The sequence below is a fragment of the Anopheles coustani genome, chromosome X (assembly GCF_943734705.1).
Source record: "Anopheles coustani chromosome X, idAnoCousDA_361_x.2, whole genome shotgun sequence".
NCBI classification, from domain to species: Eukaryota; Metazoa; Arthropoda; class Insecta; order Diptera; family Culicidae; genus Anopheles; species Anopheles coustani.
Window position 1 is genome coordinate 10,585,342 of NC_071290.1, and position 10,750 is coordinate 10,596,091.

Below are 10,750 nucleotides of genomic sequence, written 5' to 3' on the forward strand. Positions count from 1 at the left end.
ACCAGTAGTCGATTGTAATCGTCTGCAGGACGCCGCTGATAACCGAAAGTATGGCTGGCCGTTGTTCCGACTGAAGCGAAACATCCATCTGCTGGTGGTCCACGTCGCATTCCAAGGGCACAAACGGTTGCTCCGGCTCCTCCGGATTCGCATCAGTGAGATACAAACTTAAAGATGAGTTAATAATGTTTACTTCATTCTCTGCGAAAAGAAAAACACACACCACAGGTGAACTTTCGGAAACAAAAAATGTTTGTTACTCGTAATCTAGTATTTGAAGTATCGTACGAATTCGCGCTTTATTTACTGACTTTATTGTTGTCAACCAACGGTGTCCTTCTCGGTCCAACCGCAAGTATCATTGGGTGCCCATAAAAGGAAACACTCTGTTTTATAAGATGCTAAGTATAGCGCAGTAATTTGGCACAAGAAATCATTCGCCATCCGGTATAGATAGCGTCGTATGATCGATAACAAAATACGTTGTCCTAGCTGTTTGACGAGGCAACCCTTGCACTATTCTACCGGTCTCTGTCGCGTGCACTGAAACGTTCTATCGTTTATTGTAAATTGCAGCTACTTCTCAACCTCGACCTAGCGTTACTTTTGGCACACTACTCATCACTTGCGTTCCCAGTCGTTGCAGTCGAAAGGAAGTGTTCGAAAGGATCGCTGCTTTCCGCGCCTGTTTTTCCTACCTTCAGCTGTATCGTCTCGCTTAGCGTTTACATCCTCAGTTATGAACTTTATCGATATGAATTCGTTGATGTCGCTCCGATGAAGTAATGGTTTTTTGGCATTTGTTTAATTTCCTACAACAATCTTATTCGATGGTACGATCTGGCGAATGTGTATGTTTGCGATGGTGCTTCCATTCGTTCTTACGTTCTCGCTTGGTGAGCTTGGTTGGGGCAACGTGGCATACTCCTTTGACATGCTCATAGAGCGAACTATAATCTACAGATGCGACTCGAGCGGCTTCCGCTTTCGCGCCCGTTTGACCGCTGTCCGAACCGGATAAGCCGATACCGCGCAGGTGGTGAAGAAGTAGGATGGATGGCGGAATGGCGAATGGGTAATGGGTAATAGCGAAGAGGTATAATTTAATAGTAAAATAGGTATTTAAATAAATGCCGACACATTATCGTCGGATCAATGCGTTTAAAACTTAAACTATTAAATAACATACAAGAAACAAGGCACAAACAGCAACCAGAGGTGTCAAGGGGTTAATACCATATGGGGCATAAATGGAAGGAAAACAATTTTCAGCATACAGCGATATTCGCAGTTGGTGTTGGACAGTGAGAAGCTTTGATAATGGAGGTAAAAATAAACACATTAAAGATAAAATGGCAACGTGAGACGGTAGCGGAATGAAGATAGCAAAACTGAAGAATGTTAAAAAAGAGTAAAGCATGTTAGGAATAAGCATTTGGGAACCTACCATGTTCAGGCAGTAATTGTAAGTACCTAAACTTTTGTCAGTGTTTTGTTTGAAAAAGAAATCACGCCCTTTTTCGCGAATCGAGGAAACAAGACTGGAAAAAAAACTGCTCACTCATCTAGCGTTTCCGACAAACATTGATACCCTATTTCTACGCTGCTTGCATTCCTGCCTTGCCCTTATTCTAATTCGTTATAACGATCTATATTGTTCTACTACATGTATACTGTGTATGTATACGAATACCAGCTCACTATATTCACCAGCTCCTTCCACCGCACTACGTTACGAAGCGTAATAAGAGAATGTTCATGGTAAAAATTAAAATGTCAACATTGAACAAAATGTTCTTTCGAGGTTAAATATGTGTGCTTATCGACGACGTCGATATCACTGCCGTCGCTGCGTCCTGGTATCACTATGGATGGTGCAAAAAGCACAGTCCGGGTCTCCACCACAATCTAGAGCGTCTCTGTCGTGAGTTCAACGGAAGCCGCCTCAGACGGTGGTTGGCTCAATTGTCCCGCATTCCATTTGCTTAGATCAGCCAGCACCGGTATGCCGAGGGCAGAATGCATCGTCTCAAACGAAAACGAAGCGACAGCGCCACGATCAATCGGACGATGCTGCTCACCGATGCCATCGACTTGGTCAACGCTGCGTGATGCCGCCGTTGCTGCCGAACCGTCGTTGCGATCTATGGCCATGGTCGCAATGGCATCACTCGATTTCGTTGCCTTGACAACCTGACGGCGACTTTTTACCACACCCTCGCCCTGGTTTGCTCCGTCCATCTCGTCCTCGATGAGCTTGCGAGTCGCTTCCTCCAAGGAATTGGCTCCCGCAGCAGGAATTGACTCTGACGGTGCTGTCCGGGTCGCTGCTCCCGCTAGCGACGGATTAGTGCTGGAGACTGTGGAGGAGAGAACTGCTTTGGCCGGCTGGGACACCGCTGGTGGTGCCGGAGCTTTTCGGCGCAGTGGAATAGGTGTCGTCGTGTTGCCATTATCTGTATGACTGAGTTTGTGCTCGTTGGCGTTGCTGTTGGGGCTGCCGCTACTGCTGCTGACATCTACATTAGATGAGTAGTGGTAGAAATCGATTTGTTCTTTTTTGGCTGTTTTTCGATTCATGCATGAAAGGCCAGTGGGATGTTCGATGATGGGTATGTGCAATTGGCGTTTTCCTCTATTAAACGCCAAAATCAGAAATGAAAATACCGTGCCGATTATGCGTGTAGCACGCTGATTAGTACCAAAACATTATGAAATTAGTCAATCGACACGAACATACAGTTAATCACAACTCAGGACGATGCACGAACGTTAGGCTGTAGCTGCCCAATCCTACCGGCAGGGCAATAGGGTTAGGAAAATTGTGTTTCCACACAGGACACAAACAAACGAATGACACAAAACGAATGCTACGCTGTGTACCGGTAGCATTTAGAAAGAACTTAAAAAACGGATAAAACAACTGTTTTCCCGCGTCTCATGGAAAAATAGCAGATGCACAAACGGGCAGTAGATGAAACATTACAAAAATTCCCGGACAACAAAATGAAACAAATCGAATCAGAGTCCAAGGACCGTTTCCCAGGAGAAACATATTTGGTGGTTTGTTTGGAAAGAAAGCCGTGGGAAGGTGAACAAATACGTATTTGAATATTATTACCTGCGTTCGATGCATACTCGGTAGATAGTGGTTTGTTGAACGGATTTTGGCGCCGCGGTGGTGCCTTCGGAGGTACGTGCTGGGGTGTACTTTCGGGCGTTTTTTCCTTGCACTGCCCTTCGATTTCATACAGCTGGCGCTGCAGCTCGGCTACCATCATCTTCATGTAATCGTAGCCCGCGCACGTAAGCGCCTTCATCCACTGCTCCATGTTTGATTGCGATTCCGTGCTCAGAAAGTACGTACGATTGTGTGGGCCGTGAAATATTATCTGAAAACAGTACTGCTCGCTGTCTTCCGCTAGTTCTGTATCAAAGAAAAGCAATTGTTAAACATGGAACATTTTTCCCAAATGCCAATCAGCAGTGAAGGCGACCAGCGTACTTACCTACGGTGCAGCCTTCAAGGATGATCATACCGAGCGGTTCCTTATCGCCACGCTTCTCGAAGTAAAAAAGTAGATTCCCTTTCAGCACAAACCAGCGCCGCTGCCAACTTCTGTTCAGTTCACCACGTTTGTTAAGCCATCCCTCGAGGTCCACGGGAGGCGTAGTGGCGAACATGCACAGGTTTTTCTCGTTCAATTTCATCGCGGCGGCAGGGTGCTATTCAGGATGTCGGAAAACCCTATGGAAACCGAAGTGCCAGTGATGTCGTAGCCCTTGGTTTGGTTCGGGTGACTCACTATATTCAAGGCAGCACCAAATTAAAACAAACTCCTTTGAATATGATCGAGAATCGGAATGACAACTTCGAGCAAGTGTGTTGATTAGTGATGTGTATACTGACGAAGAATGAACGAGTGAGTCGAACCCAAAGTAGGGGTTCGAATTCCAAACAGAGATTTACATAATAGGCAGTTAAAAGGTTCAGTTCGTTTCACTCGATATGTATGCAAATTGAAAGCTACATTCGATCGAAGTCCGTGCTGAGGCAGACTAAAAAATTCAAACTATCATGATCAAATCTCTAAACTGAGCTATTATTCTCATCACTAGTGTAGACGTTCCCAATGCAAATGACGTCACTTTTGTTGTTTGCCTTTTTCGACTGGTTGAGTAAACTATTTTAAGTGATATGGTAATTAGAACGTAATTTATGATACTCATTCAATAAAGTTATCCGTCAATTTTTAAATTTTTTCTTCAAACTATAATATGAGCAACTTTGGTTACTAAAGTCGAGCTTTTTAAATTTAAAGGTTGTGATCTTAGGTTTTGTGTTTCCAGTATAGGAAAAATTATTGAATTGAGAGTTTTATACGCAATTCGTAGGGCCGGTGTCGTAAATATGTACTTTTCATTTTTACTGTTTTCCAAACAAATCAGCTGCTTCATTTGTGTAATGACATTGCAAGCGATAACACCCTTCAGGAACGGACCGTGGTACCGCTTGGAGGTAAACAAAGCAGAATACCAGTACCAGCTGTCAGTATTTTCACAAATTTTGCGCTTCTATAGATCAGTCAAGTTCTAATACGAATGTGTAATGTGCCGTGAACACGGAAGCAAAGAGAAATTAAGTTTATTAGAGGATTTCGAGCACTAGGTCTTTTCCCTTCGTTGAAGCATTAAGATGATGAGTTCGTCGTTGAACTATCGTTGAAAATCACAACTGAAACTCCATTCGTTTCGTGCCCATCGGTTGGGCGCTGCCTATTTGCCTAGTGGCTTCTGTTCGATACCGAAATCGAACGATTTGCGCTCGAAAGAGCTTGCTACCGTTTGCAAAGTGTTTGCAAAACAAAATCTGTAATATACTAACGATAAGGACTGATCCAGAACCCGAAATGGAAAATGCCAAACCGGTTCTCCACATACTTGTGGTAGGATTTCATCACAAAAAAGGATGCCAGGTAAGCCATTTTCTATCGCAAGCTTTTCATATGGTGTAAGCAATATCTGTAGTACAGTTGATCGTATCTGGTTGGACGTTTTTCAGGTGGAGTTCTCCTATCCTCCACTGGTGGCCGGCACCGAGGGTAAGAGCGAATGCCCATCGGGATGGAAGTACTTGCCCACGCTTGCCCTCCCCGATGGTTCGCACAACTTCAACAGTGATTTCGTTAGCTTCAATCTGCCCAGCCTGACCGATCCCCAGCAATCCGTGTACGGCATATCTTGCTACCGACAGATTGCGCTGGAGGATGTGAAGATACGGACGGCCGATTTGACACGCAGCACGGTACAGAAGTCCGTCTGTACCTTGTTGTCGCTACCTATCTATGGCTACATTGAGGTCAAACTATCGCTCATAGCGCAAGCATTCTTCGAACAGGGCGACTTCTCCACCACCGACATACTAGTTAAGGCGTACGATCAGCTGAATGCTGTCCTGACATCCCCGGAACGGCAATCAATGCTCCCACCGCAACTCTATTTCATAGGAATTCCACTGCGTGAATTGCTGCTCAAGTGAGTCATTCGCACAAATTTCGTGATTGAGTTGTGATTCATTTCATCGTTTATCGTTCTTTCCAAATGAATCCCATATTTCATCTCCCTTCTCTCAGTCACACTCAAATTGTATCTGCTGCTAAAATTTACCCTTGTTTTGCGTATGTTTTCATGGTTCCCGGCTGTGCTTTCGTGTTTATCTCTCTGCAATCACCCTTCTAGATGGCGACACAAAATCCTAATCTTATTTAAGCTGCTGCTACTGCAGAAACGGGTGGTTTGTTTCGGATCGCCAGTGCACCCTACGGGGGCACTGATCCTTGGCATTGCATCACTGCAACCCGAGCTGATTAGCAAAGGATTCCAACAAGTGGCATGCGTCAAGTAAGTCCGTTTTTACAAAGCATGTTTGAAAACTATTTTACTACGCTTATTTGCTTTTCAGAACGTCTCGACCGATGTCCCCAATGCCGACGTTCGATACTCCGAACGAGGAGGAACCAGTGCACGTGGGAGTCGCTCATGTCTCTCAGGCTGTAGCCGTGCCCAAAATCAACCTCGTTCATAACTCGGGTAGTACTTACAGAGCAAAGCCGGGTGAATCTGATAGGACAAAAGAGTGCACAGTTGAAGATAGGGAAGAATTGGACAGTCCAGCATTCGGCGGGCGGAGCATTGCTAGCGCCCACGAAGCAAATGCCGACGGAACACCGAGCAGCACCTCTAGCTCATCGGTATCGTCAGCTACACCGTCGGAATCGGTAGAACCCGATGGTCTGCTGGATGAGGGCATTAATCTAGCGGGCACGCGAGCAGGCAGAGCAATAATGCGGGAAACGAGCGTCGATACAATAGCATCGAATTTTTCTAGTCTTTGCGCAATCGAACCCACCGAGTGGGGTGCTCCGTTGCGCATTTTTCACGAGGGCAACCTATGTCTTCCGTACATTTCGCTACCGTATATGGATCTATTGTCCGACCCGGCCGTGAAGGGCTATATTGTGGGAGCATCGAATGTGCTTTTCCAGCACAAGCGCCAACTCGCAGACGTTATGATCGACGTCGACGCGGCGATTATAGACGTGTTAGACTTGGAAACAAAGCGCGAGATTCAACTCAGTACCGAGGATCTACGCTTCGCCGACTTTATCGTGCGTCACGTACAAATGCCGAAGGAAGGCGCAGAGGGTAGTGAGGCATGGATAAGAGATCAGCTGTACGGGTACACGGTGGCACTACTGAAGACTTCGCTAACTCCGAGTAAGGGATCATGATCACTCCAGTGGTTGGAAAACATTATCGCTAATTCAGCATTTTTTTTTTCAATAGATGGAAGCAAGGAGATAGATCATTTCAACGCACAATTTATTGCCGCTTTCAAGGCAACGCGATGTTATCAGGACTGGTATGAGCGCACTGGTGGCGGAGCAGTCCCGGCATTCGATGGATTGGCGGGTGGACATCCATTCGCCGGCACTCTATCTGTTGCCGATATGCGACTACGACTGGCACAGTAAGTATCATCTGTTCGTTGTTTCAAATTTAAATTAACACGTACTTAAAATATGTCGTGAATGTTAAGAACAATCTAATAGAACATCTTTAAAATGTTAATTCCAGAACAATGCAAAACAGCGAAAGTGGACGCAAGCTGAACCAGGTGGTCGAGAACACGAGCCGTGCCGTAGGCGATGCACTCACCACTGCCAAGGGTGCCTTCTCGAGCTGGTGGACATCAATCTCGTCGGCACCACAGGCGGCCGCAAACTCGTCGCAAACCGCTGATAATTTGCTGGTCACCGGCTCACTTGGGGCAGAAGATGTGCATTTTGACGATGACAGCGATGACAGTGATGAAATGGCCTTGGCCGAGCAGAAGGAGGTTTCCACTAGAAACTACCGTACACGGGATTCGCCATCGAAGAGAGTGATACCGACAGCAGAAATCGTATCGCAATCCTCTAGTAACAGTGTGATAGAAATTGGCAAGGAAGCGGAACTACTCGATCGGCGTAGCACTGCGGTAGTTGCTTCCGCGAACGCCGCTACCAATGCCGGCATTCCGTAGCACCACAATTGAACTCACAATCAGAAAACTCACCTGACATGAAACTCTTGTTTTTCTCTCGGTACGATTAGCGCTCGCAAAGCTTACAAACACATTGCGTGAATCTACTGCAAGCAACCTGTTTGAGATCTCACGGCCAGGAAGATTAACTGGTAGCATTTAATTTCGTTACCATGAAACTATACACATGACTTCCGCAACTGCATTCCTTAATTTTTGTTGTTCCTTAGGCGGTTGGAGTGAATATGATTTCTTTGCCGTGTTACCTTTTTTCCTATTTACTCTATGAATGTTATGCTTGGACCGAAATAAACCCCTAACCAAAAATATAAACTAAATAAATCGTACATGTGATCACCTATTTAAAAACGTATTGTTGTTGGTTTGAGATACGGATCCGGTAAATTACCTTTTGTAACGAACGATTGGAAGAAGGAACCCGTTCAAACTAGAATTCATCCATACGGCAAGCAACTAATCTGTACATTTTGTACTACAAATATCTACAAATTTAGAAGAGGAAAGAGTTCCATATTTATTATACAATTTAGTGTTCTTTACTTGTATTGAGATAAAATATGATATTTGCAGATAATCCACATCGTAGTGTAAGTTTAGCGACGCTTAATTTAATGGCTAGCTTCAACCTAAGCTGCAAGGAAACATCTTGATGCAAGAGGGCCGTTACGCGAAACGTTGTTGGACGTTGGATTTCAACCACTGCTAAATGTTATTCTGGCCTGCTGGAACGAATACAGATGGTGGGTTTTCTTGCTGATAGAACTGTTGATTGTTCATTTGATCTGTTGAATCTTGCGTGCTGTTTGTCTCTAGCAGCTCACCTTCTAGAATATCCTTAAAACTAGAAAAAAGGAATGAATTGTTAGTGTAAAGTTCGTATTAATCTCCACATGCCTTTGCTTACCCATTGACAGATTCGCCATTGATGAAACTGATAATGTTCATGGTTGACCCATCAATCGTGGTACCATTGGATGAGTGAGATTGCGGGTCGAGAAAGCTCATGTAGTCATCCTCTTGCGAGTCGCCTAGCTTTTGCATATTCTGCACCGATAGCTGGTTTTCCTGCAGCAGTCTATCATATTCTTGGTAGATGTCCTTGAATTCTCGCACCTCGGTGCGATTTTTCCTCATCAGTCGCTTGTAGTAGTTGTGCAAATCGCACACACTGGTTCGCCCAACCGAGTGGTACATTCGTTCTACCATCAGCACATCGGCCACCGCACCAACCTCTTTGCTCTCCTCCATTATCACCGACCGCATGGCCTCGACCTGCAGGCGCAGGAACTGGTCTAACCCGTCCACGATCATGATAAGGGCAGATTCGTTTATTTCCGAGAAACCTTCCATGCACAGAAGACCGCAGGCTGCCTTGCGCAGAGCTTGCAGTACGGCCGGTTTCGATAGTTTGACGAAGTTTTTTGGATCGCCACGGGTAAACGCACTGCTGGCTGGATTCACGAACCACAGCGGGCGTGTGATTTTTTCTGCGCGTGTCAAATCCACCACATTGCTCGAGGGGAAATGGACCGTTGGCATAAGCTGGCACGGATTCAAAATGTAATTGCAACCAGACTTGGTCGAGTATGTATCGATAAGCGTCTGGATCATCTCAGTTTGCTTCATCACTTCGACGGTCTGCGTCACTAGCGGGTTTTTGAGTGGCACTCTGTGAAGCGTAACAAACTAAGTAAGGGTCAAGCTATTCACGAAAAACATTACATTGACGGGAGTTAATACGAACCGTTTCTCTCTGGTTATAATGTACGGTAGCTTTATCTGCTGGAATTTTTCCATTTTGCTGATCGGAAGAACTATTTGACTCGCTTCCGTTTCTTTCCACGAGTTTGAGGAGTCCTCAAAGGACCCCCAGTGCGTTCTTTTCATGCTTTATCCCTTCAATAAATGCGGAACATAAGAGGAAACACCTTATCTGGTGATGTAGATCTCTAAGGGATTAAGGACCGGCAACTAAGGCCATACGTCCCATGTAAGTCTCTTCGGAAAAAACGCCTGGTCCGACTAGGAGATGTAGGTCAACATAAAAAAAAGATTTGAAAATAAGAATGAAGATATTTAAACAAATCTTGTATGCTTACCAGCTAGAGGGAACATAGGGCCGGTTGTTTACGATGTAGCAGATTCAAAACAACTTTGATGACACGCAAGCATTGACAGATAGCAACGCTGCTGACCTACCACACTTCCAGTAGCGCTGGCATAAGCGGAATAAAGTGGTCTACATAAGCAGTTCTCTGCACCACCTAGCTTTCATGAAAGCTCTGGAGAGCCATGGGATTTAAAAACGAGAAGCAAAGATTTGTAGCTTCGAAACGATGCTTAAGAAAAATGCTTCGACTCTTTCAGTTTTTTGCTTGAAAATGTCAATAAAACTCTAACTAAAACCAGTTTACAAAAGCAAAACAAAATAAAAGTATAATATATTTTATTTGATTCACTTGATATTTTACTTGCTGCAGCTTCAAATCTATCCTGAAGCTTACTTTACACGAAGCGCAAAAGTTAAAAAGCAACGGAGAAGTAATGTGTTCACTGTGTCCCATCAACAAACATTATATATAATTACAAACAACTATGTTTCGTACGCTCGAGCTCAATAGTAAGTGCGCACATTTTGATAATTGATTTACTGTTACAAATTTTACTGCCGAAAAACATATTTGCTCCGACTTTGTTAGTTGACTTACCGACTGGCAGCATTTTACCTTTTGCTTTGCCTTAGTTATGTTTTTGTAGGGGTCTCTAAGCGACAAAAAAATTTCATGAAGGTCAGCTGCTATTTTTTTAAATGCTAAAATTCTGCCTAACCTTGCCTTCGTGATTAGCAGGTCGATTGAAAACAAAGCAACTAACTGCACAGCTGTTCGGTTTTGAATGAAAATTCGACTCCGTAGCTCGTTTGAAATGCTTCGCGAATTCTTTGGCAGACGGCGGATCATATTCGAAAGTTGCTTTTTGCAATGTCTTAGAATAACTAAATGAGGTGCAATCGCTACTACCATCTACCAAATCTTGTTCTTTTGGGCAAATAAACCAAAACCATTAGCAAAGAAAGTTTTTCTTTGGTTTCGCCTTTAACTGCATGAAATAAAGCAAAATAGAAAATAATCACGATCCTGCCAA

General features: G+C 44.4%; 3 protein-coding genes across 4 annotated transcripts; 1 reads left to right on the top strand and 2 right to left on the bottom strand.

Annotated features, from left to right (window-relative positions):
* Positions 1–1,735: 1,735 nt before the first annotated feature.
* Positions 1,736–3,805, bottom strand: LOC131268707 (amyloid beta A4 precursor protein-binding family B member 1-interacting protein). Its single transcript, XM_058270964.1, has 3 exons — positions 3,510–3,805; positions 3,122–3,427; positions 1,736–2,519 (listed from the first exon to the last, which is right to left on the bottom strand). The coding sequence occupies exons 1-3, from the start codon at positions 3,709–3,711 to the stop codon at positions 1,909–1,911; spliced, it is 1,119 nt and encodes a 372-aa protein (XP_058126947.1). The 5' UTR covers positions 3,712–3,805; the 3' UTR covers positions 1,736–1,908.
* Positions 3,806–4,612: 807 nt separating this feature from the next.
* On the top strand, positions 4,613–7,595 carry LOC131269695 (late secretory pathway protein AVL9 homolog). 2 transcript variants are annotated; one of them, XM_058272186.1, is made up of 6 exons: positions 4,613–4,976; positions 5,063–5,535; positions 5,740–5,901; positions 5,963–6,777; positions 6,847–7,030; positions 7,138–7,595. In XM_058272186.1, the coding sequence occupies exons 1-6, from the start codon at positions 4,911–4,913 to the stop codon at positions 7,583–7,585; spliced, it is 2,148 nt and encodes a 715-aa protein (XP_058128169.1). In that variant the 5' UTR covers positions 4,613–4,910; the 3' UTR covers positions 7,586–7,595. The 2 variants fall into 2 exon arrangements, with proteins under 2 accessions (XP_058128169.1, XP_058128170.1); XM_058272187.1 differs by having other exon boundaries at positions 4,903–4,976; positions 5,034–5,535.
* Positions 7,596–7,706: 111 nt separating this feature from the next.
* On the bottom strand, positions 7,707–9,737 carry LOC131269696 (uncharacterized). The gene is made up of 4 exons (XM_058272188.1): positions 9,706–9,737; positions 9,351–9,628; positions 8,511–9,275; positions 7,707–8,447 (listed from the first exon to the last, which is right to left on the bottom strand). Exons 2-4 carry the CDS (start codon positions 9,491–9,493, stop codon positions 8,309–8,311), a joined length of 1,047 nt encoding a protein of 348 aa, XP_058128171.1. The 5' UTR covers positions 9,494–9,628; positions 9,706–9,737; the 3' UTR covers positions 7,707–8,308.
* Between the last annotated feature and the right edge of the window lie 1,013 nt (positions 9,738–10,750).